General features: G+C 57.5%; 1 protein-coding gene and 1 long non-coding RNA gene across 14 annotated transcripts in view; both read left to right on the top strand.

The window, feature by feature from the left end:
- The window catches only part of TMCC1 (transmembrane and coiled-coil domain family 1), a 72,973-nt gene extending 58,536 nt beyond the window's left edge, over positions 1 to 14,437 (top strand). For 10 of the 13 annotated variants that reach the window (XM_065074774.1, XM_065074773.1, XM_065074767.1 and 7 more), the window contains 2 exons: positions 7,956 to 8,091; positions 10,397 to 14,437. In XM_065074774.1, the coding sequence (XP_064930846.1) occupies positions 7,956 to 8,091; positions 10,397 to 10,711 (451 nt within the window). In that variant the 3' untranslated portion in view covers positions 10,712 to 14,437. The remainder of the gene's footprint in view (positions 1 to 7,955; positions 8,092 to 10,396) is intronic. The other 3 variants (XM_065074765.1, XM_065074771.1, XM_065074764.1) reach the window with 2 other exon arrangements.
- A 102-nt stretch (positions 14,438 to 14,539) lies between these two features.
- LOC110363653 (uncharacterized) lies at positions 14,540 to 27,717 on the top strand. The gene is made up of 3 exons (XR_010474956.1): positions 14,540 to 21,206; positions 26,522 to 26,650; positions 27,448 to 27,717. It is a non-coding gene; the product is annotated as an uncharacterized LOC110363653 (long non-coding RNA).
- Positions 27,718 to 27,982: the final 265 nt, after the last annotated feature.

The following is a 27,982-nucleotide window of genomic DNA, read 5'->3' as shown; positions in this document are numbered from 1 at the left end:
GAAGTGAAATTAAATGTCAGATATGGGCAGTGCTCTTGTCCTGGAGGCCGTGTGGCCCCGGGGCTGGGAGCCCCTGGTTCCAGCGGCCTTGCCCTCGCTGCGAGGCGCGCAGAGGTGCAGGGGTCGCTGCAGCGCGGCCTGTCCCTGCCCCCAGGCCCGGCGACAGCTGCTGGGGACTGTCCCCTTCCCCTCCCTCCGCAGGCTGCCCCGTGCTGCCCGGCGGGACACCGTGTCCCGTCCCACACCGGCGCAGGGGCCCATCCCCAGGCGCTGCCCTTCTGCCGCCGCTCCGGACACCGCAGTCCTAACCCACAGGACTGTTCAGCTCTGCTTTTTAAACTTGACGTAGCGAATCAGGGGGCCCCGCTCGTGGTGTGGCGGAGGACAGCAGGCTCGTGTAAGGCGGGCGCTCGTGGTCCGCGTGCGCGGTGGGGCCCGGCGCGCTGGCTGTGGGCAGGCTTGCTGAAGCGCCGGGTGCCGCTTGCTGCCGCGGTGTGCCCTGCAGCTCTTTAGACATGCTGGTGCCAGATCACTGGAAAAACAAGTGAAAAGGCCTGACCTGCTAGGATCTGGTAGAGACAGCAAGCTTTCTGTGCGCTTTGCAGAACTTGGGCAGACAAAGCCAGACAAACACCACTTTCTAATCCTGCTTTACAACAATCAGCGATTTGACTGAAAACAGAGCCCAGCGCAGCAGATTTGGTTCCTCGTGCCTCATTGTCATGAAGTCACACAACAAAGCGGTGTTGAGTTTGGTGTCCTGCTCCCCAGCAGAGGGGCTCCCACTGTGTGGGGTTGGTCCCACACGTACAGCGCCTGTTCCTAGCGGAGTGCAGGGTGTGAGCGCAGAGCAGTGCCTGTTCCTAGCGGAGTGCAGGGTGTGAGCGCAGGACAGCGCCCGTTCCTAGCGGAGTGCAGGGTGTGAGCGCAGGACAGCGCCCGTTCCTAGCGGAGCGCCGGCTGTGAGCGCAGGACAGTGCCCGTTCCTAGCGGAGTGCAGGGTGTGAGCGCAGGACAGCGCCCGTTCCTAGCGGAGTGCAGGCTGTGAGCGCAGAGCAGTGCCCGTTCCTAGCGGAGTGCAGGGTGTGAGCACAGGACAGTGCCCGTTCCTAGCGGAGTGCAGGGTGTGAGCGCAGAGCAGCGCCCGTTCCTAGTGGAGCACCGGGTGTGAGCACAGGACAGTGCCCGTTCCTAGCGGAGTGCAGGGTGTGAGCGCAGAGCAGTGCCCGTTCCTAGTGGAGCACCGGGTGTGAGCACAGGACAGCGCCCGTTCCTAGCGGAGTGCAGGGTGTGAGCGCAGGACAGCGCCCGTTCCTAGCGGAGTGCAGGGTGTGAGCGCAGAGCAGTGCCCGTTCCTAGCGGAGTGCAGGGTGTGAGCGCAGAGCAGTGCCCGTTCCTAGCGGAGTGCAGGGTGTGAGCGCAGAGCAGCTGAAGGAGCGGGCTGAGTGCGGCCTGGGGACTGATGTGTGCACCAGCTCAACCGGCCAGTTGTTCCCTGGGGCTGCTGAGTGTCCAGCCAGGCTCACGGGTCCTCCCACCGCTGCAGCACGAGGTCAGGCCTGTCCTGCACCATCAGCCGTTGCCGAGCGCTCCCCGGGGCAACCCCAGAGCCCGGCCATTGACCGGGGCAGCCTGGAGCAGAAAGTTCCTGGGACAGTCTGTATTGGGCTTATTAATGCTTAAAAAGGTAGTAGTTTAGACCTGCCACTTGGAACGTTGATGTGAGTTAATTACAGAGACCCATTAAAGCCCATGGAGTGCCATTGTCTCTGCAGGCCTGCAGAGCCAAGCAGGGAACTGCACAGTCCACAGGGAGCTCAGGGGTTAATCACAGCCAGATTAATATCTTTTTCTACAAAATGGGTTCTTGTTGGAGAGCTTCTGTATTTTAGAACGCGATGAAGATGGAAGGCACGTCGCCGCACACGGGCGGGCTCCGCGGCGTCCGAGGGCAGAGCGGCTGCTGGAGCGGGAGCTCTGCTCCTCGGCCCTTCAGCAACGGTGGGAGCGGAGGTTGTGGTTTGAAGCTGGGGATGCAAGTTAATCATAATTAGCTTTTAAAACCATAAATACCTCATAACTCTGCTCTGTTTCTGGGAAGCTTTCAAAAACAAGCGCCGAGTTCAGTTAGAGCTTAAAAAAATAAGTATTTTGGAGAAGCCTTTGCTCGTAAGGCAGCGCTGAGTATTTGTGCCTGGGAGCTGGAACAAAGCTCACTCGTGACATTGGCTCAGCTGGTCTTGGTCCATTTCCCCTTTTGTAGATGTTCTACTTTTTTGCGGGTTCTGATCGTTTTTCCTTGTGTGTTTGTGCAGATTCTGTGTATCAGCTGTGGTGTGTCCGTGGCCTCCTCAGTCTCCTCCCTCTCCCTGCTCCCAGTATCGCCTGTCGCCGGAGCTGCTGGTTTGGAACCAGCGCCGGGGCAGGGACTCGTGGTGCAGTCGCTCTGGTTCTCCCGCCCGGCAGCACCTGGCGAGGCCGGGGTGGGCAGCACTGCCCGTCCCGTCCCCGTCCCGTCCCCAGCCTGTCCCCTGTCCGCAGCCCGTGCCAGCCCGGCGCACCGCGCGGCTGTGCCAGGGCTGAGCTGCTGAGCAGGGCAGGTCCTGTTGGCCTCTTGGCCATGGTATGTTCCTCCTGCAGCCGGAGCAGCCACTGAAACATCCCGGCGCTTATCTCATCGGCTGGGAGGTGGTGGTTGTTTACTGATAGGAGCGGGGACTTTCTGTGCTATCGAGACCGAAATAAAGTTCCTGCTGAGTATTTTCATCTTGTGTGTCCCCTCAGGAACCCTTTTGTACGCGGTGAATCATGAGCTCACGTATTTGGAGCGTGGCCAGCCCGGCGGTTTGGGTTTCTTCCCTGGCCCAGCAGCCTCGGAAGGGGCATTTAGGTCTCTCACACTCCTGTCAGGAGAAACCCATCGGCCAAAATACCAGACGCCGGTGCCTTCGTTTATCTGATTTTTGCTCCAGTCTAATTGTTGGACTCCAGTCCGTTCTCGTGGTTTATTTTAAATAGATCAGACGTGCTGTCTTTGAGCTGTGGAAGGGCTGAAGAGGCGTTTGTGGAGCACGCAGGCTGGGGCTGAACCAGCACCGACCCCCCTGTGCCCGCCGGAGCATCCTGCTCGTAGATCCTGCCCTTAGCTGTTCCTCCTATTGAAACTGGTGCGCTCGGGAGCAAAACAGATGTATTTGGACGACAAATAAAAATCAGGCAAAATGTTGTATGCCATAGCTAGAAGAAGAAAGTCCATCTTGAGAGATGCTTGAAGAGAGGCGTTGGACTCGGTTCGCAGTGACGCATTCAGCATCAGTTTGGCCAGAGCACTTACCGAGTGCAGCTAAAACACCTTTCTCATCCCATCTTCCCTCACATGCACTGTATTAGCTGCATATTTTGCAGCCATTACTTTAAAATATCTTAAAGCTCTTAAAAAACAAAACAAAAGAGATGGCCATAGTTGTGTTGTGTGGCCTATTTCCTTTTTCCAGTCTGTCCCCTGATGCTGCGAGTCACAGAAAACGTGTGGAAATCTGACATGGCTTTTTAAAGTGAAGTGTCCCCGTGGGCGAGCAGGTGCGTGACTCGAGCGTCCCTGGGCGCCGGGCTGCGGCAGCGGCTCCGGTGCCCACGCTGGAGCTCCTGCGGCTCGGGCTGCTCATTCTAAGGAGAATTTTCACACTCTAGCTCCTGAAAAATAATTCTCAGCCTCCAACGAGGAATTTCCATGGCTGAGATAGATGAAGGGGGTGTGTGTTCGGGGCGCTGCCCTGCTCACAGGCGGGCTCAGTCTGTTGCACGGGGAAGGTGAATCTCATCCGAACGCTCTGGACAGCCGTCCCGTCCCTCGCATTTTCAATGCCTCTGGGTGGGCGGGAGCCGTCCTTCAGCGGGAGAGCCCTCGCGTTGGGCCCCGAAGTCACATAAACCCCTCCGAGCTTTTCAGATTTGGACACCAGTAGAAAACAGTAGGGAAAAAGAAATGTTTCCTAAACAGCAGATAATGGGATGAAGAGTAAAAAGGAGATAAATGGAGGAAGCGTAATTTCAAAAATAGGTCTGGGTAGGTTGTAGGGGAGGGGTTTTTGGGTTTTGGTGTTGCTTTTTTGTTGGGGGGTTTGTGTTTGTTTGTTTTAAATAACCCAATTGCAGCAGTTGCCCAGCAGCGGTTTCTGACAGCGCGGGCGATCCCCGGGGGCAGCCGCAGGAGCTGCGGGGACACGGGGTGTGCGGGGACACGGGGTGTGCGGGGACGCGGGGTGTGCGGGGATGCGGGGTGTGCGGGGACACGAGGTGTGTGGGGACACGGGGTGTGCGGGGACGCGGGGACACGGGGTGTGCGGGGATGCGGGGACACGGGGTGTGCGGGGATGCGGGGACACGGGGTGTGCGGGGACACGGGGTGTGCGGGGACGCGGGGTGTGCGGGGATGCGGGGACACGGGGTGTGCGGGGATGCGGGGACACGGGGTGTGCGGGGACACGGGGTGTGCGGGGATGCGGGGACACGGGGTGTGCGGGGACGCGGGGTGTGTGGGGACACGAGGTGTGCGGGGACATGGGGTGTGTGGGGAGACGGGGTGTGCGGGGACGCGGGGTGTGAGGGGACACGGGGTGTGCGGGGACATGGGGTGTGCGGGGACATGGGGTGTGTGGGGAGACGGGGTGTGCGGGGACGCGAGGTGTGCGGGGACACGGGGTACGCGGGGACGCGGGGGACGCGGGGTGTGCGGGGCCGAGCCTGCCCTGCTGCTGATGGCATCGTGCCGCAGCCCTGACTGCCCGCGTTTGCAGCCTTTCCTTATGTTTCCTGTAGATTGAGATAGTTTTGAAGTTATTAAAATACAATTGTTTCTTGTTAGAGAACAGGATTTAAGCTGCCTGGCAACAGCTGTTTTATCAAGGGCGTTTATGTGGGAGTGGGTTAAAGGATCATGATATTTTCAGAAACGCTTAAGTCCCTTTTTGTGTAATAAACTTACTGGAGAATGTTGTAATATATTAACAAGCTGAATATATTTCAAGTAATTGATGCTGCCGTTGGGACTTGGAGTGGGGTTTGTTGGGATTTCTTGGTTGTTGGCAAGTGGGTTTAAGTAGTGTGGGAACAAATGGCAGTATTAATTATCTGGGCTCCTTCTTCATTAGACGGTCCTCACATGGCCATTCCATTCCCTGTCTGCAGCCTGTCCTTCCTGGGAAACCTGTTCTGGCGTGGGTGGAAGTGGCTGGCCAGGCCGGCCGGGCTGAGCTGGGTGCTGGGCTGAGCTGGGTGCTGGGCTGAGCTGGGGGCCGGGCTGAGCTGGGTGCCGGGCTGAGCTGGGGGCCGGGCTGAGCTGGGTGCTGGGCTGAGCTGGGGGCCGGGCTGAGCTGGGTGCCGGGCTGAGTTGGGTGCTGGGCTGAGCTGGGTGCTGGGCTGAGCTGGGGTCCGGGCTGAGTTGGGTGCTGGGCTGAGCTGGGTGCTGGGCTGAGCTGGGGGCCGGGCTGAGCTGGGGGCCGGGCTGAGCTGGGGGCCGGGCTGAGCTGGGTGCCGGGCTGAGCTGGGTGCTGGGCTGAGTTGGGTGCTGGGCTGAGCTGGGGGCCGGGCTGAGCTGGGTGCCGGGCTGAGCTGGGTGCTGGGCTGAGCTGGGTGCTGGGCTGAGCTGGGGGCCGGGCTGAGCTGGGTGCCGGGCTGAGCTGGGGGCTGGGCTGAGCTGGGTGCTGGGCTGAGCTGGGGGCCGGGCTGAGCTGGGGGCCGGGCTGAGCTGGGGGCCGGGCTGAGCTGGGTGCCGGGCTGAGCTGGGTGCTGGGCTGAGTTGGGTGCTGGGCTGAGCTGGGGGCCGGGCTGAGCTGGGTGCCGGGCTGAGCTGGGTGCTGGGCTGAGCTGGGTGCTGGGCTGAGCTGGGGGCCGGGCTGAGCTGGGTGCTGGGCTGAGCTGGGTGCTGGGCTGAGCTGGGGGCCGGGCTGAGCTGGGTGCCGGGCTGAGCTGGGGGCTGGGCTGAGCTGGGTGCTGGGCTGAGCTGGGGGCCGGGCTGAGCTGGGGGCCGGGCTGAGCTGGGGGCCGGGCTGAGCTGGGTGCCGGGCTGAGCTGGGTGCTGGGCTGAGTTGGGTGCTGGGCTGAGCTGGGGGCCGGGCTGAGCTGGGTGCTGGGCTGAGCTGGGTGCTGGGCTGAGCTGGGTGCCGGGCTGAGCTGGGTGCCGGGCTGAGCTGGGGGCCGGGCTGAGCTGGGGGCCGGGCTGAGCTGGGTGCTGGGCTGAGCTGGGTGCTGGGCTGAGCTGGGTGCCGGGCTGAGCTGGGGGCCGGGCTGAGCTGGGGGCCGGGCTGAGCTGGGGGCTGGGCTGAGCTGGGGGCTGGGCTGAGCTGGGTGCTGGGCTGAGCCGGGGGCCGGGCTGAGCTGGGTGCCGGGCTGAGCTGGGTGCTGGGCTGAGCTGGGGGCCGGGCTGAGCTGGGGGCCGGGCTGAGCTGGGTGCTGGGCTGAGCTGGGGGCCGGGCTGAGCTGGGTGCCGGGCTGAGCTGGGGGCCGGGCTGAGCTGGGGGCCGGGCTGAGCTGGGTGCTGGGCTGAGCTGGGGGCTGGGCTGAGCTGGGTGCTGGGCTGAGCCGGGGGCCGGGCTGAGCTGGGTGCTGGGCTGAGCTGGGTGCCGCCCGCTGGGCCTGGCTCCAGAGATAACGCCCGCGGTGCCCCGGGATGGGAAGAAAACCTTCCTCAGACTTTTCACTTAAAAACAAAACCCCAAAACTATTTTGAAAGTCCGGCTTTTGCCTTCAGATTCTGAATATTTAGCTTGAGAAGCACCAAAAAAACCTTGGAAAAAAACCAACAACCCAGAAGCAGGACTTGTACCTTAGTTTCAGAACTTGTAATTAAATTCTTTGTTCTGGTTAAATATTGTTTATTAATTTTGTGTGTGTGTATGAAATAAATTCAGATGGAGTCAGAGGGAAACTGAAATGAGACCAAGCAGTTCTCTCTGTGCCGAGTTCCCCTGCAGTTTCCCGGTACGAAGGGTCGGGCGGTGAGAGCCGCGGTCCAGCCGCGCCCGCGCTGCGCGGGCCGGTCGGTGCCAGTCACGGGGCAGAGCCCCGGCAGCCACGCGGGACACGGAGCTGGTGCCCAGCTCAGCGCTCCCTGGCGCTGGCGGCCTCGCTCTCTGCCCACTTACCTTTGGGAAGCAGCAGAAATACTTGCCTGGCTTTGAAAGGGCATTGAAGCATGAGTTTAGTGTAAGTTTGGACTTGAAAATCCGAAAAGGAAGTGCTACATACAAATGCAAAGTATCCCTAGTGTATTTTAAAAGTGCTCAATTAACGTCAGGGAGTTACCGTTGAAGTCAATTGAAAACTCCTTCAATGGGAAACAAACGTGTGTGTCTCAGAACTGCCGTACCTCTTTTTTGGGCAGTCCTCCCCTCCCTGCTCCCGGCCTGCTCACCGGTGGCAAACTGAAAGGTAAGCCTGCAGGTTAATGATTCGTGTGCCCTCCAGATAAATAATATGATGATCTTTGCTAGTTGAGCTGAATCATGGAGATAAAGAAAAAATAAGTCAAAGATATCCATGTGACCGCACACGTGAAGGAGACACGGGTCACGTTTGATCGCTGTGCCATTTTTATGTCCGTTACTAGTCCAAGTGTGGGTAAAAATGTGTAAGAGCTTATGGTATTAGAACGGAACTAGTTTAAACAAAAATTTGGGTAATGACGCATTGTATTCTAATTCTGTCCTTGATCGCATGGCTTGGCAGTTGCCATTTAACCGGTCTGTGTGTTTTCCTCAGGACAGAAGGAGGATTAACGTGACCTCACCTGGCAGAAAGGGTTTCCGTGGTGCCCGGCGAGGGGCCGCAGCGCTGCCGCGCGTGCTGTTGGGAGGGCTGGGGCAGCCACGCCAGTTCGCAGTGAAACGTCCGTCGTGTTCACTGGGGCGATTTTGCCACCCTCGTTAAAGCTGCTGTGCCTTGTGTGTCACTTGTAGATGTGAACGACTGGAAGAGCAGCTCAATGACCTGACTGAGCTCCACCAGAACGAGATCCTCAACCTGAAGCAGGAGCTGGCCAGCATGGAGGAGAAGATCGCCTACCAGTCCTACGAGCGCGCGCGGGACATCCAGGTGGGTGACAGGGACTCTCGGTCCCGCCTTCCCCCCGCTCTTTCTTAACTCCTCCGCTTTTGAAATGCTTCTGTGATGCAATGTTTGGCTTTCACCCTTGTAGTTTTATTGCTAAGCTGCGTATTGGAGACTTCTGCAAGGGCCTTTTCTCCACCTCGGCCGGCCGGTGCCCGTGCCGCGGCGGCTGCCAAGGGCCGTGCCCCTCGCCGCGCGGGGGCTGCCAAGGGCCGCCCGCTCGCTCCGCAGCCCGTGCCGGGCTACGGCAGACGGGAAACCTGCGTCCGCTTTGTGCGCAGGGTTTGTAGCGGATTAGAAACGAACAGGCCGCCACCCAAGGACGTTTTTTACAGTAGCGTTCCCAGAAAGTGACCCTGGGGTGTGTTTCTGTGTCGCTAATTTTAGAGCCACAGCCACATATGTCTAAGGAAAAATGCGTTGTGCGTCCACCGCATTGAGTCGGGAAACAATTATTTCTGTTGGTTTTGCCCAAATAAGGAGATGTGTTTTAAAAGATAAGTTTCTTTCAGTATGTAAAAGACCAAAGCTATGGTAACAGAAATGATGAGGTTGGAGGGTCTTCCGCAGAGCAGAAGACCTGGGAAATGATGTGAGCAGCCTCTGAACGTTACAAACAAAGGCCTGTTTCAGACAGGGAGATCGTCCCTTTTGGACACTTGTGCTGGTTTTAGCAGGCGTCTCGGTTTCGGGTGCTGACGTGAGATGTTTGAGGCGTGAGCAGAGGGTTGTGGGCCGGGGACGCTCAGATGCAGCCGCGAGTCCGGGGCGCGTCCCCATCCCGCCGCCGGGGCAGCCACAGGCGGCTGAGGGGCTGCACCCGGACTGCGAGGGGCCCTGACTGAAGAGGAGCCCTCGTGTTTCATTGACCTCCCCAGATATGATGCAATGGCAGAGAAATGTAACAGGAGACAATGACCTTTAAGTTAGTTAAAATAAATCAGTGTCTGTGCACAGGGGGCCGTGGCCTCTGACACAGTAAACAGGAGGCTCTCCCTTGGGGCAGTGTTACAATATTCGGGTTTTGTTCTCCTCTGTAATTTCACACAGCAGGCAGAAGTTAGGTTGAAAACTTAAATTGAAATGGGGATTTCTTAATAGCTTTTTTGAATCTTTATGATTCAGCACTTTCAGTGTAAACTTGCAAATTGGGACAGACGATTCCTCAGCATTGCCATGGAAAAAGCAAAGGTTTTCTTGCATACAGAACTAGTTAGGAGCGCGGTGGGACGCTGCGGAGGGACAGACAGAGCTCAGTCTGTAGGCAGGAGCGCAGTGATCTCTGGGTGTTACCCCAAGTTGGCCTCCAGGTCTCAGGCCTTTAGGGCTGAGAAAAGCATCTCTGAGGAGGATTAATGGAGACTGTAACTTTGTACCTCCAAGAGCAGAAGTGTCCCATTGCATTAATTACCTTAAAAACCCTCCGTGTGTGTGGCCGGGGGTGTGCTGCTGGTGGGCTGGTCGGCTGGAGGTTCAGCGTGGTGAAAAGGCCTGAGAACATTCACCCCTGGGTCAGTGGTGCTTTAGAGGTGTTTGTACAGGGTAGTCATCTCCTCCCACGTACTTTTGCTTTGCCTCTTCCTAGAGGCAGTTCCATAGACCTCCCTCTCCTTACCCTTCTCCTGGCCGTCTCCTTCCTGCAGCCCTCACGGTTTCTCCCGGGGTGGTGCTGGTGCCATTCCACAGCTGTGCAGGCTGGGGACAGCACTGTGTGTCCCTCAGGCCGTCCCCGAGCCTGCAGCCCGCGGGGCTCCTCGCCCTGTCCTGGCGATGGCTCCATCTGTGCGCCCGCACCCGCGCTGGGGCCGCGGGGCTGCTGGGGTGCGAGGAGCACGGCCCCTCCGGCCCAGCCGAGGGGCAGCCCGGGCTGTCCACAGCCTGTCCCCATGCCTGTCCCCATGCCTGTCCCCATGCTGTCCCCATGCCTGTCCCTGGGCTGTCCCCCTGGCTGTCCCCATGCCTGTCCCCATGCTGTCCCCATGCCTGTCCCTGGGCTGTCCCCCTGGCTGTCCCCATGCCTGTCCCCATGCTGTCCCCATGCCTGTCCCTGGGCTGTCCCCCTGGCTGTCCCCATGCCGGTTCCCCATGCCTGTCCCCATGCTGTCCCCATGCTGTCCCCATGCCTGTCCCTGGGCTGTCTCCCTGGCTGTCCCCATGCCTGTCCCCATGCCTGTCCCCATGCTGTCCCCATGCTGTCCCCATGCCTGTCCCCGGGCTGTCCCCATGCTGTCCCCATGCTGTCCCTGGCGGGCAGGCGTGCCGGCCGCCCAGCGCTGTGCTCTCGCGACAGGAGGCCCTGGAAGCCTGCCAGACGCGCATCTCCAAGATGGAGCTGCAGCAGCAGCAGCAGCAGGTGGTGCAGCTGGAGGGGCTGGAGAACGCCACGGCCCGGAACCTGCTGGGGAAGCTCATCAACATCCTCCTGGCCGTCATGGCCGTGCTCCTCGTCTTCGTCTCCACCGTGGCCAACTGCGTCGTGCCCCTCATGAAGACTCGCAATAGGACGTTCAGCACTTTATTTATCGTGGTTTTCATTGCCTTTTTGTGGAAGCACTGGGACGCCATCTCCGGCTACTTGGAACGGTTCTTGTCTCCCCCCAGATGATGGCAGCGGGAATGGGCTGCGGCGCCCTCCTCCTGGCGCCCTCGGTGAGCAAGCGTGGCAAAGATTAGTCAGCAGCTCCTCTGCTGAAGTTTTAAGTGTCCGAGTGAATTTGTTTACATTTAGAATAACGTTTTTTCTCTGCGAGATGCATTGCAATAGTATTTTTTAGATTTTATTCAAGAACTCTTTTTGGCGAGAATCCTGGATAATTTTTATGTAGCATGGTTCTCTTTGAATGCAAATCTTAAGATTCTTTAAAGTGTACAAAAGAAATAAAATACAGAAATTTGGAGCATACCAATGGGCAGTTTAAATTGTGGCTCGAACTACTGTACCAAACCTGTCAGGAGGAGGAGAACGTGATTAGCGTAAGACGGGCAAAGCTAAATCTGGTGCACAGCCTCGAACGATGGTACCACAGCAAACCTGTAACACTAAACCCGTACTGTGAAGTCTGCTCACATTCCGTGTCCAAACGTGTGCGCTCAGAGTGGTTTCTGTCCTCGACACGAGGAGGACGACAGCGTGTGGGTCTCTGTCCCAGCCCCGCGGCAGCGTCACCGGTCCCGCTGCCCTGGCTCGCGGTAACGTTTCCAGGCCGCCGGTTCTGCCGGCGTGGGCAGTGGAAGCCTCTTGCGCACGCAGCAACTGCACGGTCGTGCTACAGTATTTTGAAGTAGTCCTTGACATACTTACCTTTAAGCAGAAGCCCTTGGTCGCACTTTTAAGGTTTTTTTAATATATGTATATTCACAGATTAAAGAAAAATCCAAACAGCATACTTGAAGAGTGTAATACTCAAACTCTCAGTGCTTCCTTATTGTTTCTAATAGGATTTTTTATTATAATTATTATTATTATTGGGGTATTTTTTTTGGAGGGAGTTGGGAGGGTCATTGCTTTTTTTTTTTCCTTTTAAATAAAGAAGTGATTTTTTAAATGAAGAAACGCGTGAATAATTGTGAGCTGTCTTGTCCCGAAGCAGTTTGAGGAGGGCAGAGGTTTCCCGGTCCAGCCTGTCTGCAGCGCAGCGCCATTCGTCTGCCATCGTCTGTGCCCCGGGCGTACAGATGCAGCGTCGAGAAGAACATCTGTCTTCTCCACACCTTTTTGTCGTGCAGGGTTTTTTTCTGTTTCCAGATGTGAAGGAGAGTGTGTTTATATCTCTCATTTCCATGTCATCTCTCACTCCTGGCCTCAGGATAAGAATAAGAAATTTCTCTTCATTCCTTCCCAGCCAAGGCAGGTTCTTTCAAGGAAAGAAATTCCGAATCAACAGTTCACTTAAACGAATTCTTGTCTCAGAAATATCTCTGATTTAATTTTTAAATAAATCCCTACAAATTGAAACCAAAGTTTTCCTCCTGTCGAGCTCCAGCAAGATCATCTGTGTGTCTGTTCCGAGGTCTCTGTGCACCGCGTCTGTGCCATGGGAGCCTCCTCGTCCCCGGCTTTGGGACACTCCTCGTCCCAGCTTTGGGAACATCCTCGTCCCTGGCTTCGGGACCCTCCTCCCGCACGGGTGCACTCGTCGCGGGTCCCTTTGGCGTCGGGTGGAACTGGGTCCCAGCCCCAGGCTCCTGCTGGGGACCCGCTGGTGCAGGCAGTACCTGTGTCCTGTACCTGGTGTCCCGCTCACCACAACAGCGCCAAGATTCAGCTTCCTTCCCCATGAAATCCAAAACCACTCCGGGATTCTCTTTCAAAACCAGTGATGGTGTTTAGTTACATCTTATGTTTTCCTTCCTTCCAGGCTTAAGTTCCCTCTGGGAGCCAATTGTTGCCCAGGTGACGTAAACCAGCTGGAATCAGACATGGATGTATGTGGAACGTGTACACCAAATACACCCATGTGAGCCCTGGGATGCAGGTTCGGGTTGCTGCGTTCCCTCGGGCTGGGTCAGCGCCCCGGGCTGTCTGGGGGCCAGCGCAGGTGAGCGCTCAGCTGTCCCTCCGCCTCCAGTCCGCCTGGCTTCCCATGGAGCAGGAGCCTCAGGGACCCCCCCGGGATCCAGCTCATCCCGTCACGCGTGCACTGATCTGCCGTTCTGCTTAAAACACAGATTGCCAGTAGCAACTGACTTGAGCCAAGAATGATTCTGCTTTCCAGAGCTGGACAGCAGAGGCTGTGTAGACCTTCCCTCCCCAGACCGCGCTCCTGGCTCCAGCAAAGCCCTGTTCTGTTCACCACCCTTCTCTGGCTGATCCAAGTCACAGGGGTAACCATCGCCTTCCCATTACATGTGTTTTGTCGGAAACAAAGGTGTGAATAACAGTAAGAACTGATTTGGCTCATAACTGAACAGCTTGGGTGCCTTTATTTCTGAAAAACAACCCTCATGCTCTGCTGTTCTGCGCTTTGATCGCAGTGGAGCTGCCCATGGTAGGTTTAGTGTGGTGGAAGCAGGAAGGAGTTGAAAGCCGGTGGTCTGGGCGCTCGGTGCCGCTGTCTGTAGTGCTGGAAGGACGTGCGTCCCTCGTCTTTATGTCCCGATTTCATTCAGTGTCTCAGCTCTGTGTTGTCCTCAGTAAACACCATTCACTCATGTGCCGGGAGGCACAGGCTCTGTAGAACGATCACCTCGAGGCTGTGTGGTGAAGGTTCTGGACAGTGTCTGTCTGTCTGTCTCTTTCGACAGTTTCTTCCATTCCAGAAAGTCGTCTGCGGTAATGCCATCTGTGATGCTGCCTCATATCCCAACACAACTGTGTGCTTTGCCTTTTGCATTAGCTGAACGGTCTGGGGTTTCCTCCCTCTTCTCTTGGAAGGTCTGTGGTGATCTCTGGCAGCTTAATGATGATGTGGGTGGAAAGGTGACTCTAGCTGCAAAGCTCCTTTCCTCCCGGGCGGTGGTTGTTCTGGTGACCCGCAGGATCCCCGCGGCTGCCGGGCTGGTCGTGACCAGCTCTGAGTTGCACGACGTTTCCCAGTCAGAGCTCAAACGACTCTGAAATTGCTTAGATATGATTAGCACATATCAATTTGGTATATGGAAAGGGAAGAATATAATGGACTGTGTTAGTTCAGAAAGCAGCAGCTCTTCATTGAAACTCTGTGGTTCAAATGAAGTTCATCTGTTTTCCCAATTCGCTTTCTCAGTGTAAAGAACGAAAATCTTGATGCGAAACACCCAAACCCATTTGAGATTTCAGAAGTTCTCTTTCCTCTCAGCCTCATTAGTTCAGTTTGATGATACTCGACATGCTCACAGCAGTTACTTCAGTGGTTTATGCCAATCCGTGGACTCTTAGGGTCTGGTCAGATTAAATGTGGGGTTCTGTACGTGTTGCACTGGGACAGAAAAGCACTGTCTCTCAGCTTTGAAAATATGCATTTTTTAAATGAAAAAGCAGCATTGTAACAAAAGAAGCCAAGCTACAAAGGGGTTCGAGATTGGGTATTTCTGCCAGTTTTTAAAGTGAATTCTGAATGTGGCTAAAGAGTTAAAACCCTGTGTGTCTGTGTCGTGTGTGCCAGGTGGTATAGTAGTAGGCCGTTGACTTAGCTGTAAGTGTGGTTGAAAAGTGTAAAAATAAACAGAAAAACTCACTTGCACGGGTTGAAAAGTAAGAAATGACACTTGTGAACGTAACACTGTAGTTTATAGATCTTGAGCTGCTAATTGTTGAGAGAGATTTACATTTGTCTTGTCTGATTGTCGCAGTTTTATCTGCGACACTTTTACTGTATATAAAAAAACTTTAAATAAAGACCTCAGCTATTAACACTGGCCTAATTTGGATGTTTCCATGGGGCTGGGGGCACGGGTGGGTCAGGAAAGAAAAGAGGGGTGTATTAAAACTGTGCTGGGCCCTAAAAGCTTGAAATTTGAGCAAGTTCTCCATAGGTCTGACCATCAAAGCGCATCCTGTGATCAGCCACGCAGCACCTGGGCACAGTGGGAACGAACGGGCTGCTGCGCTGGGTCTCAGGCAGAGGAGCAGGAACAGCCGCAGCAGCAGGAACAGCCGCAGCAGCAGGAACAGCCGCAGCAGCAGGAACAGCCGCAGGAGTCTCACAGGTGGGGCCCTCCCTGGAGGAAAACACCTTCAAGGAAATACCATGGCGCTGATGCTCCTGCTCCTCCGGTGCTGACAGTGTGTGGTGTGGGCGCAACAGCACTTGCCCAGGCTGCTCAGCAGCTTCGGCCGTTTCCGTTTTCCTTCCAAAAACGTTCTTTTTGAAAGATCTTCCACTTATTGCAAATCGACTGCTCCTGCAGTGCTCACATCAGCATTTCGCCCCCTTTGGAAACAGACCGTAAGGCAGGTGCCTGCTGGTGTTTGTGCGTCCCGTCCGCGGCCGGCGGAGGCTGCCGCCCGTCCCCCGTGTCCGGCACAGCCCGGGGCTGGCGGGTCTGGACCCCCGTGTCTGCAGCGCAGGGGTCGAGCGGACGCATCCGGGCTGTGCGCAGCTGGGGGGGAGGCGGAGGCCGCGCCCGGGACACCGGGGAGGTGAGCTGAACCGCTCTCTTCCAAAGCCTTTTAATTACAGGGGATTAATTACATTTTAATGGTTCTAATCTGATTTACTCTGATCTGAACAACGCGAGACCTTCCCCACCAAAACCCTCCTGGAGCCCCCGGGGGCGGCAGCGCCGGGTCTCCCAGCGCCGGCCGCCGGGGCTGCTCCGGGGAGCGGCACTGAGCGGCCCCGCCCCGCTGCGGCCACGCCCACTCGGCCACGCCCCTCCCGGTCTCTGCCGCCCCCTGGCGACGGCGGCTGGGACTGCGCGCTCGCGCCGCGCGCCTCGCCCGCGGTCTCTGGCGCCCCCTGGCGGCCGCCGCCGCACACCCTGGGCAGGACCCCCGGGCCCGTCGGTGCCGCGGCGGCTGCGCTGTTCGCCGGTTCCGCCCCGGGCCCCCCGCGCCCCGGCTGCGCAGCCGTGCGGGGCGGGGAACGGGCGGGAGGAGCCCCGGGCCTGCACTGCGCTGCTCGCTGCGCGTGCGGGCGGAACCGCCGCCTTCCGCCGCACAACCGTCCTCTCGGTTTGTCGTTGCTGTTTCCCCCAGGGCAGCACTGGGGAAACAGGGGTGACACAGAGACCTTGCCCGCTCAGTTAAACAAACACCTCGTCGCTGTTGCCCCGGGCCGCAGATCATCCCTTACACAACGCCCCGGCCCCGTCACCGGGCCACAGGCGGCACATCAGGGACCCCGAGCTGCTCCCGTTGCACGGGAACCCCGTGCTCAGCGCCACCACGAGTAACTGTGGCTGTCGCTGCTTGCGTCCGCTCCTGTACCCGCTGTGACAGGTGAGGAACAGCATCTCCGTGCTCAGGGATTCCCCTCCCGGTCCCGCATGTGCCAGCACAGCATCCCGGCCAGCGCCCAGCTCTGCTGCTGGCACGGAAAGGGATCGTGCGGCCGGGGCTGGGGCTCTGCAAAGCGTCATCGCCCCAGCTCTGGAGGGGGCTATTTCAACGCGTAATTGTTCATGGCGCGTGCTGATGGCTCCCAAACCAGCTCTCGGGTCAGGCTGACTGCTCAGCTGCTGCGTTAAGCATGGCTGACTCTGATTACAGCGCAGATCAGTCATCGATCTGATCTGGAGCTTCCCACTCCTCTCCTCACAGTGGGGCTGGAGTCCACATGAACTTCATGGCGTGCGCCTTCCCGCTCCAAGCGCCGCAGCCGGAGAGCTGGACACACAGGCCTGGTCCCACCGCTCGGTTCCCGGCTGCGGTGGGCGCGTGTCTGCCCGCGGTCCTGGCGCCCGGGCGCGGTGTCTCCCGCAGCTCCTGGCCAGCACGGTGTCCTCTTGCTGTCTTGCCCAGCGGCACAGGGGAACCACGGGACCCGAGGCTCCCCGGGGCCTCAGCCCTGCCCTGGTGGGGTTGTGTGCCCAGGAGCAGGGGTCACACACAAAGGCGCCTTTTCTCAAATGCAGGGTAGGCTCCTAATGGAAAAAGAGAGATTTGGAGGTTCTCTGGGGACATGACAGAGAGCACAGGAGCAACAGCCACATTGATGAATCCCCCACTGCCCAATGCTGGTGAGGGATGGAGGGACCTGGGCAGTGGCAGCGCTGCAGAGCGCTGGGGCTGGAGTGGCAGCAGTGGGGAGACGTCCCACTAGGAGATGTCCCCAGGGAGATGTCCCCCAGGGAAGTGTTCCACGGAGCGTGCAGGCACGGGCACCGCAGTCAGAGCTGGCAGCGATGAGCTGCCTGCTGCCCTGGGGTGAGATACGGCTGCAGAGGTTCAGCCTGAAGATGCTCTCTCCTGTTAGCAAAATGCCGTTGTCCTTCTGCCACATCCCCTCCCAAGCATGGCTCACAGCCAGCACCTTCTGCCAAGTGCTAATAGTGCAGTTAATTACCAGGGATGGGGGGTGGACACAGGTGGCCCTGGGCAGGGCACGGTGAGCAGGCCCAGGGCTGCCCACAGTGTGGGAACAGGGCACAGCTGCGAGCGGGGAAATGGCTTTTAACTGGGCTGCTAAAAATCCTTCCCCCTCTCCCCGTTAGCAAAAGGAAACCTGGGCCTCCACTGCCCCGGACACTCTTGTTCTGCTCTGGCGCACCGACAGTAGCGGGAGCTGCTCAGGGACCCCACACAGGAATTCACTGGCTCAAAAAGTGAGTGAGCCAGGACGTCCCATTTGGCCCCTGGACAACTCATGTCCTTCTGTGGGGCTGTGTGAGAACAGCCCAGCCCCACCGCACGTGCCCCAGAAAGCCTGTGAGCAGAGGCTTGAGTCTGGGGCTGAACTCGGTGGCTCTGGGGACGGCGGTGTGTGACGGGTCAGCTGCTGGCAGAGCTGGCATGCACCAGACGCCGGGCGGTGCAGCCGCTGCTGCCACGGGCGCTCGCGGGAGCTGGAGCCAGCGGCCGCCAAGCGCGGTGCCCGCGGAGCATCTGCTCTTCCTCTGCCGGCTGACGAGCACAAAGTGCATGAGGAGAGGCGAAGATGGACTTGCCCGGTTGCCACGTCTGATACAGAAACACGGCAAGGCTCGGTTTGTAGGTCGAGATAATAGCTATTGCCAGGCTAACCTAAACACGTTTTACACACAGACGCAGCAATTGGCAGGAGTGATAATGGCAGCAGAGTGGATAGTGCTACTGTCTGGGTTACAAAAGGGCTTTTATTTAATTATGCTCAATTCGCTGCCTCTGGATTCCTGCACTGCCTGCAAGGCTGGGGTGCCCAGGGACCTGCCGGGGTGGCCAAGCAGCCTTGCGCGGTGCCACAACCTGCCGTGCCAGCTCCCAGGCTGTGCGGGGTGACGCCCGCGCTCCTCCCGGCTGGCTTGGCTCGAACCCCGCGCTGGTTTGATTGCGGCTGTGGCACCTGGCAGAGCTGGCACTCACTCCGCTGCCTTCTATTTTTAGTCTTCCCTTCGAGCGTGTGTGTGTGGCAGCTGCTGTCCCCGCGGATCTCGCCAGGGTGAGGGGCGGCTCAGCTGGTGGGAGGCTGCTCCCCGCGGACAGGAGCGGCCAGCAGTCGCGGGTCTGGGGCAGCCGCAGGCAGCCGGGACCGCGCAGGTTCCCCCGGCCACGCCACCCGGACCGGGAGGTTTCGCGCTGGGGTTTCCCCTTGCTGAGGCGTCACCCCGACGGCGTGCGGGACGGGGTGGGAGGTCTGTGCCCCTGGGTAGTCAGTGGCCCTGCTGAGGCCCCTGGCGCTGCGACAGCTCATGGAGCCCGTGGGGGAGTGGGGACACGGCGCTGGTGCCACCCGCAGTGACACCGGGCAGCCACCCAGGCTGAAGGTGCAGATGGGACCAGGACGGTCCCGCGGCCCCGGGGCTCTCTGCCCGCCGGACAAACGCTGGGTTTGCTCCCCAAGCTGTGGCACCCGGTCCCAGCCGGGGTCTCACTCGGGGGGCTTTGGAGTGGGGGCTGCGGGGAGCACGGAATCGCTTTTTTTCTCGCCTTTCTGTTTCCTCTGCGCCTGGCCATCCCTGCAGCCCAAAGCCAGACCGTGGCTTTTAAAGGTGCTGTTTTCTTCTCTGCAGCTCTGACTCACTTCCTTTCCCACCGCTGCCGCCTTCAGCAGCTGGAGGAGCTGAAGAAGGTTCCTCCACGGGATCCGTGCGGGTGGCCAGGAGCAGCTCCCGTGTGCTCTGCTCTGCTCCCCCTGCAGCTCAGACACCCAGCCTGGGTTCAGGATGTGCCTGCGCTCCCCTGCGCCCTGTCCTACACCCACAGCCTTCTTAGGAGAAGCAAGCCAACACTAATCAGTGCTCCTGTTCCTTTGCTTGCTTTTATTGTTGGCTTTGAGCTTTTAGGCTCTCACTCAGACTGTTTGATATTTTGTCTGGAGCATCTGGAAACCCTGAGAATTGCAGACAGTGCAGGTAGTTGTCACAACACACAGGTAATCCATCTCTGCCCTTTCAAAGGAGGATCTCAGGAGGGCTGAAGTTGTTCACCAAGGAAGCTTATAACAGATGCTTGAAGCTTTGGCTAAGGATGCACTAATTAATCTCAGGGCCTCCTGCCAAGCAGCCCGGCAGAGCAGCCTGCCCAGCCTGGCACAGGCAGGTGCGGTGACATCCCCGGGGTCACCGCCGGCAGGGTGGCAAGTCTGGGGATGGGAGTCTTGAGCCCTCGGGGCCACTGGCACGAAGCTGGGCTGCTCGTGGGCGGGTGCGCAGGGGACCACGGGCGCCAGGGCTCTCACAACGTGCCCGGGCCAGGTACTGGGTGCTCCTGCTCCAGGGTGGGCAACGGGTGCCCGGAGCCCCACATCCCTCTGGTGCGGTGATGGGCACCCCCTGCCCCCCAGTCACGTCAGTCTCCAGCCGCTGCCTGAAGTCTCCTTGAAAGACCGCAGAGGTTCTGAGCCACCCACCAGCACATCCCTGTGCCCCACGAGCCGCAGGAAACAATCACTTGAAGCCTGGTTGCTTTTCCACCTTGATTTACTATCAGCTTTGACAAGCACTGTCTCTTGGCTCCTCCGATACTGCCAGCCGTGTCTAATGCTGTTGATTTGATAATACATCTAATCTGGCTCTCTTGGAAACGCCCAGTATCTCCGAGCTGCTGTTCTACTGGAACCATCTTCCTTCCTTGCCTTCATTCTATCTTTCCCAGCTGGGGCCAATCTGTCCAGGAAATGGTCCAATTTGCTTCCATCTGATGGGAGCGGATCCCAGCTCTGTTCCCTTCATCTCCTCTGGAGTCGAAATCAGCCTAGGTCATTATTTTGAAATCCTTCATTTTCCTCCTCTGCATTTTTGCTGCTGCTTTTCTCCCTCAGCAGGGGCACTAGTGACAATACCTATAAATACCTCTTCCTTCAGGGTTTTCAGAGAGCAACCACCACCCACTTGGTGCAACACGGGTATTTGAGATCTAGACAAGATATTCCCCACTTTTTAGAACCTCCCGTGGTTTGAGGAGGAGCACCAGCATCCTGTGTTAGATGCAGCTTAAACTAGTGGGTCTGAGCCAGGCCTAAATCTCTCTGCAGGCGTTCTCCGAGGGCTTGGGGCACCTGACACGCACGGAGCCCCTCGGCCCGGCACGCGGTGCCCTCTGCCATGCACCCCGGCTGCCAGCGCCGCGCGGGAGGCCGGGGTCTTGTCACATTGCAGAGTGTTGCTAAGGGACCTCTTGCCCCCCCCCAGCTCCATCACACTCTCTGGACAGGCCCAGGAGGGTCTGTCTGTGCTCGCTGTCGTGCTGGGTACGACAGGCCTTAACGACCTGAGCAGCCACAGCTGGAGCCCCCACCCACCCCTAGGCATGGCCCAGGAGCTCATTTAAGCCCAGGGCTGGCCCTTGGTCTGGCTTAGGCAGAACTGTGGGAGCTGCTCTCTGGGTGTCCCGTGGGCACCTTGTCCCTGGGCTGGGTCCACTGACGGAGGGCGCAGCTTGTCTGCAGTCTTGTCCTTAGCCCTGTCTCCCAGATGGGCTTTGGACCTGTGCTGTGGGCTTGTCTCTGGTCCTGTCTTCTTCCCTTAGATGGACCCTGGACCTGATGCTCTCCAGTGCTCAGGATGGGGAGAAAGGCTGACTGCTTCTGCATCGCTGGCATCCTTCCACCTTCCCTGGTGCTCAGCTGGGACTGCAATCGCTTGGCTTGACGCTGCCCCCAGACAGTGATTTCAGTGGAGCCATTAACTCAGCCTGTGCCATGTACCCAGGGTCTCTGGTGTAACTTCAGGCTGAAGCAGATGCCGTCTGTGGTGTAAAAGACCTTGGTGCTCTGATTGCCTGGGGTGGAGTCCCCCAGAAGGAAATGCTGCAGGTGTTACAGCCACACGTGGAGCTGCACCCGGAGCGTGCCCTTGTCCGCTGTGAGTCCTGGGTGTCACCTGCTGCTGCTCAGTGACCTGCTGGGCTGCGTCCGTGGATCCACAATCAGCCGGTTGGATCTGTCAGGCCCGAGAAGCATCGTCAAGTGAGATCAAGGGAAACTCCCTGTACCCGGCTCTGAAACGTGGCTCCGCGGGGACGCGGCTGGCTGAGGAGCGCGGAGCCCCGGGGCCGTCGGCGGGGGAGCTGGACATGTCCCCGGAGCGGCGGGGAACTGCAGGTGAGGGATGCGTGAACGCTCGAGCGGCTGCAGGGGCGTCCTTCTCTTGCCGGGTGGGTCTCCAGGCGCCCCAGCACCGCTGGTCATCAGTCCCTCTGCAGCCTGGGGAACTGAAACCGGCCCAGTCTCTGAGGAAGTGCTCCCAGCGTGTGACGCGGTTTCCTGAGGCTGCTGGTCACCGTGAGGTGGCACAGCAGGTCCCGCTGACACAGCTGCGGTCAGGGCTGTGCCCCGAAACCTGGTACAAGCCTTGTATGAGGGTCATCTAGGCAACAAGGCTCCCAGCACCCTCATCTGGGCACGGGGGGGTGTGCGGCGCCCAGACTGGCCCCTGCTTTGGGGCACTGAGTTTAGAGTGATCCTGGCAGCACATGTACGTCGGTGTTGTGGAAATGAGGAATGGGCGGCGCAGCTGCCTGGGCGTGAGGGTGACTGGTGTCCGTCTGTCCTGCAGCCAGGAGAGCCTCAGGCTGGTAGGCAGAGGAATGCAAACGTGCAGCAGAGCCCGGCCCCGCTGGAGGAGCGGGGTGACGGGGCCAAAAGCGGGGAGAGCCCCACGCGACGTGCGTGTCCCCGCGTGGCGGGAACGTCCCCTGCAGCACGGGGGTCCCTGCGCTGCGGCTGCTGCGCCCTGAGGACGGGCTGGTGCGTCCCAAGCGGGCACCGAGCTCTTTCTGATCTGGTGGTGAAAAAAGAATTGCAGCATAATTGGCTAGTTTATAGACCACCAAGTTAATTAACCGTGATTGATAAGCCACTGCCAAAATGCACCATGCTGCAGGCTTGTCTGTGTAATCCTTGTTTGTGTGTTTAAAGACTGATAGAGCCAAAAAAAAAAAGCAGACAAAAAGATAGGGCTGAAGATGCATGGTGGTGTCTTGAAAATTTAATTTAGCAGGAAAAATATCCCTTTTAAAACGACATTATTAACTGCTGCCGAGTGACAGCCGCTTGGCCGTGCCGTGCTGCGGGTGAACCCAGCCGAGCCGCGTCAGACCCGAGCTGCTCGCCAGGCTCCGGCCCCGGCGCGGGACGCGCGGGATCTGCTCGATGGCTTTGCCGTGGGCTCCTCGACACAGGCTGCAGGGTTGTGGATCACTGCAGTCTGTCTGTGCCTTCGCACCCGTGTCTCTGGAGGGAAAGTGCTGGAGGATCGGGGGAGGGGGGAGAGGGGATGTCGGACGTGACCCCCACCCCGGTTCTTGATGGAAATATTTCTCCCTCTCCCCCAGCTAATGACTAGTCCTAATTTAATAGCAGGGGGTGAATTGGCCAACATGAAACGTGTGTTTTGTTTTCACGTTGGAGTCTAACATGGCCATGAGTCACAGTCTGAAATGATTGGGGGTGTTATCAGTCACACAATCTGACATTTTGCCAAAAGGTCTCTTTTGTCTCTTCTCTGAAGTGTGAAAACAAGGGATGCTGTTTCTTGTGTTCCGCAAAGAAAAATGTGGGTTGCAGGGTTTTAAGGAGCCATTAGATGAAGGAAACCAAAGGAGGAAATAAAAATCAAGACTTTTTCCTTCCAATAATCACACAAATACTGGCCCTCCAGGGACACTTAATGGAAAACATTTTTAGGAAGCACCTGAAAAACTGCCATGGAAATTCCCAGCCCAGCCGTCATATTGTGTCCTGCATCCTTTACCAGGACAATATCGAGAAAAATCAAAGAATCAGATCATCACTTGATTTTTTTTTTGTAATATTTATTTATTCAGTTGCCATTAATAACAATAAAACCAAAATTACCCACCCTGGCTCTGGGTTCCCTTGACACTTAAAGTACACAATCATGCAAAACAGGCAGAGTCCCACTGCGCGTTATCCCAAGCAGCAAAAGCACGAGCCAGACATGAGCCCCTCCCCAGAGACAAATTACTCACCCGTCACAAGAATTACTCACTGTGGACAAGTAGACTTTTACGAGGTTGATTTTTAAGTGTGCAGATGAATGTTACAGCTGGTAAGAATTCATTAGTCAATGAGTCTGCAGCAAAAGGAAAGATGAGGAGGCATAGATTTGTTTTTCCTAAGTGAAAAGGGTCTTACACTGTGCCCCTCAAAACTGAAATGCCCTGTTCTCTCCCTTTCTCAAACCGGGAAGGTGTTGAAGCATGTGTTTAGCTTTAAGTTCAAAATTAGCCCTCCTGAAATAGAAAGAGCAGTTTTCTTCAATATAGTTGCATTGTAGGTGCCTTGCAAAGGCAAGCGCTCCCTGCCAGTGGGGCGATGAGCACAGAGGGGTCATAAAACTGTCCACCCATGTGCCGCCACTTCTCTCCCGGTCCATACGGCGCCGGGGCCTGTGTGCCCACCTTGCAGGTGGCTTTGGGGCTCGGTGCCCGCTTGCCAACGTCGGGGCCGATGGACGTCCTATTGAAACCCGTCCTGAGCCAGCCCAGCCCTTCAGCTCTTCCCCGCACATCGCTAATCTGGCCTGCGACAAGCAGCTCCCGCAGCAGCCTCGCCGCAGTCCCGATAAACAGCAGATGTGAGGATGAGCTGGGGGAGCTGCCGCGGAGGCGTCGGCTGGTTCTGGATCCCAGCGCGCAGCCCCGCCAGCAGAGCCACCGCGGCAGCACCCGCAGGGCTCACACCCCGCGCGGTGCGTGCTGGTGAGCAACATTCACGGTGCAGCCTGGCTCCTTCACCAGGCCCTGCGGAGACACCGCTAGCCAAAGCCGCGCTGGGACCAGCTCTCTCGGTCGCTCGGTATTTCCCAAATCCGCTCACTCTTTGGTCGCTGCGCCTGGTGCTTCCGCAGCGTGTGTCGGTGGAGGACACGCACACGAGGGGCAGAACTGGCCCCTGGGGAGGAACTGGGCACCAGCTTTTTTTGCCTGATTGTGGAACAGAAAGCTGCAGCCAGGGGCTGCTCTGCTGCCTTTGTGTAAGACAGACGCAAAGTTTCATGCAACAAGGGAAGTGGCGTAGGGAACAGATGTATTTTTACCTGCTGTCCTTGCCCAGCTCCGGCGCGGGACCAGAGCTATCTGATCTGGAGCTGATTAAGTGTGAGACCCCAGCACGGTAACAGAAGTATTGGCCACCAGTTTCTTAATGACTGTCTGGGAGCTAGAGTGCAATGTTCCTTTGAAATACAGGCCACAGAGGGGCTCTTCTCATTTGTTTTAATCCCCTCCTCTCTCTGCCTTAGAAAGAATCAAAGAAAACCAGGTTTGCTAATAGTGTCAGATCTGGAGGCAAGAGGTACGTTTACAGTCAAAACTTTGCATGGACGTCCAGCTGCAAGAGTTTCCAAGCAAGGCACGAGCTGGCGGGCGAAGGAAGTGGGACAATTACACTCATTTGTCTGCCTTGTTTTCATTGAAATAATTCAGGCAAGGCCAACTGCGTTACTTGGAGTCTCTAAGGTATAATTTAGGCATGAGATGTTTACAATCAACTCTCATTTGCATCAACTGGGAGGAAAACATGAGGCCTGTTGGATATTTCAAGTGGCAGGTTAATTACTAGTTTAACCGCTAATATTTATTCCACCTTCTCCATCTGAACAGCCAGGGGGCCAGATCCTGTGGTGCTGGCTCCGTGGGTCTCATGCCAGCGGGCACAGGATGGGCTCTGTGAGCGCGGCTCTCGTTTTGCTCAGCAGAGCTGGTGCTGGGGATGGGCGACCGGCGGAGCGCCCGGGGGTGTCAGATCTGATCTGCGGGGAACAGCTCTAGGAGTGTCAGGTCTGCGGGGAACAGCTCTAGGAGTGTCAGGTCTGCGGAGAACAGCTCTAGGAGTGTCAGGTCTGCGGAGAACAGCTCTAGGAGTGTCAGGTCTGCAGAGAACAGCTCTAGGAGTGTCAGGTCTGTGGGGAACAGCTCTAGGAGTGTCAGGTCTGCAGAGAACAGCTCTAGGAGTGTCAGGTCTGCAGGGAACAGCTCTAGGAGTGTCAGGTCTGCGGGGAACAGCTCTAGGAGTGTCAGGTCTGTGGGGAACAGCTCTAGGAGTGTCAGGTCTGCGGGGAACAGCTCTAGGAGTGTCAGGTCTGCAGAGAACAGCTCTAGGAGTGTCAGGTCTGCAGAGAACAGCTCTAGGAGTGTCAGGTCTGCGGGGAACGGCTCTAGGAGTGTCAGGTCTGTGGGGAACAGCTCTAGGAGTGTCAGGTCTGTGGGGAACAGCTCTAGGAGTGTCAGGTCTGTGGGGAACAGCATGCCCTCCCTCCTTGCAGTCCCAGGACTGAGCTTACAAAAATGCTGTTTACTGTGGGCCGTGCTCTGTGGTCCCTGCTAGTGATGGTGTTACACTGCTTAGCAAATAGCTTGTTAAAGTCAGCGGGACGTTTGTGAGATGGGAAACCTCCTGGTGTGTGCGAGGAGCTCCGGGACCAGCCCCAGACCCTCCGGTGAGCGCTGCACAGCGCAGTCCAAACATGGCCAACAACGCTAAAACGAGCAAGGCGACTGATCGACAGTTCTGATTGAAACCAGGAGTAAGTTTTGCAGTTTTTTTAAAGCCAGGCTTAAATAGACATCACTTAGAAGAAGAACATTGATTGAAAGATAAACCCAGTGCATGAGCAGACCCTGAAGGTGAAAAGTGCCATTAAGTAGGTTAAAGGAGCCTGCCCTTGTATGACAAGCTGTTCTCTGTGCGAGAGGACAGAGAGCAGCGAGGGGAGATAAACAGATTAGGAGGTCAGATTCCAGGTTACAGAAACTGCGGTGGCTCGCTCTGTCCTGGGCACCTCCGTCCGGGTTGCCGTGAGCGCCTAACGAGCGCCAGCTGTGCTGGCTTTGGTGCTGCTCGCACCTCTGCTCCGGGAACTGACCCAAACCTGGCAACCCATTTCTGTGTGCTCCACCGGGAGCCTGTTTGGGTATTCAGCCTCCTGGCCTGAAAGGACCCGCTGGCCGGGAAGACAACGGCCCCATATTTTGTGACACGTCCTAAAGTCGCCCAGTGAAATGTGTGTTTTCTACCATGACCCCTGGCAGGTCCCGGTTGCCTTTCCCGGTGAGCAGTGAGCCCGGGGCGGGCTCGGCCCCGCGGGCGGGAGGACGCAGAGCCGGTCCTGCAGCAGAGCTGGGTTGCTGCGGGCCGTGGGATGTGGATGGCACGGGTGGGAAATCCCGGGTTCTGGTCTGGGGGACACAAGCTGATGGAGCCCAAACGTGACCCAATGGTGGGAGTGAGCCGGGTTTGTCTCCGTCCAGCCCAGGAGCGAGCCCTCCCGACAGGCGCCTCGCGTCGGGCGGCAGCGGAGCTCAGCACCCAGACCAGCACCTTCCGCACAAAGCCAGCGCCGGCAGCTCCTTAGTCCTCGTTGTCATTAAAACTCATTATTCCTCTCTCTTCAGATCAGCGCTGTGAAACAAGGGGTTGCCGCCTTTTCCCTGGCCTTTCCAGGGCTGAGCAACTTATTTAATGCAATGAAGCTATTGCTCTGCACCCTGTGTGAGGGAGGACATCACTGTCATTGAACTCAGGTAAGATGACACTATTATTTGCATGATTCCTTCTGCCCCCACGCTGAAATAAAGGGTGTCCGCTGTGCCATCCACAGCCCCTGAAATACACTGCACACCCACGGACAATGTGATATGTGGAAATGAAAACAGCAAAAAGACTGCTGCCTAGGTGGAAAAATGAATAGCTGACTTTCAAGTAATGGCAATTCCCCAATCTTTGACTGTATGGTGTTGACATTTTAAAACAGCGCTGAACTGGTTTTAACTATTTAGGCTGGTTTACTACCTTTTCTACTTTCCGCTCGGTTCCATTCACTGGCAGGTGAGGCACTTTGGGTGCCTGTTCTACTGATTTATCCAGGTAGTCCAAAGAAAAAGCTATTTCACTTGTATAAAGATTGACGTGAATGTTTCCATCAGTACGCAGTTTTGTGACATCACGTATTTTGTGTCATTGATTTTGTGGTGAGTTCAGACGATATATATGCACGGAAGCATGCAGATCGTACATAGACCGTATCTTTGCAGGCTAAACCGAAACTGCCCGATTGCTCTCCCTTTCTGCTAACAAATTCAAAATGCTACAGCTAGTCCAGTACAGGACTTGCTGACATTTTAAATGTGCACGTGCACACATCTTTTTTTTTATACATATACGTGTGTGTGACTTTTAGCTTTGGCACATCTCTGAGATTAATGAATGTGTTGACTGCACATGAGGAATGTGTAGACCTTTAAGACTGTTTGGGCCACCAGGGAAACACCAAGAACGAGATCACACTGTTTACAATATGTCCAAAAATATACACCACCAGATGACACCCCACGAGTGACATTATAATGAGAGACAACTACTAGAGGCAAGAGCAAACACACCGCTGGACACTGCGCGTCAGGGATGTATCTGGAGATCGCAGGCGGCAGTCCGTGGCGGGGCGCGGGTATGAGAACGTTTCGGGTTTGCTGGTAAAGAGCCGTGCACACGTACTGTTGGTAACGGCTGCTGATAAGTTACCCCAAGGGGCTGCCCCTGCCCCGCGACCGGAACGCCAGGCGTGGGGCGCGGCGAGGCTGTGGGCAGGGGTGCAGGCATGGGGCGCTGGCATGGGTGCAGGCGTGGGCTGGGGGCAGGGGTGCAGGCGTGGGCTGGGGGCAGGGGTGCAGGCGTGGGCTGGGGGCAGGGGTGCAGGTGTGGGGCACTGGCATGGGTGCAGGCGTGGGGCGCTGGCAGGGGTGCAGGCGTGGGCTGCGGGCAGGGGTGCAGGCGTGGGGCTCTGGCAGGGGTGCAGGCGTGGGGCTGGAGCGGGGATGGCATGGGGGTGACAGTTGGGGTGCCGGAGGGGGGAACCG

This window comes from Columba livia, chromosome 10 (assembly GCF_036013475.1).
Source record: "Columba livia isolate bColLiv1 breed racing homer chromosome 10, bColLiv1.pat.W.v2, whole genome shotgun sequence".
NCBI lineage: Eukaryota > Metazoa > Chordata > Aves > Columbiformes > Columbidae > Columba > Columba livia.
This window is presented reverse-complemented; position numbering and strand designations above follow the sequence as displayed.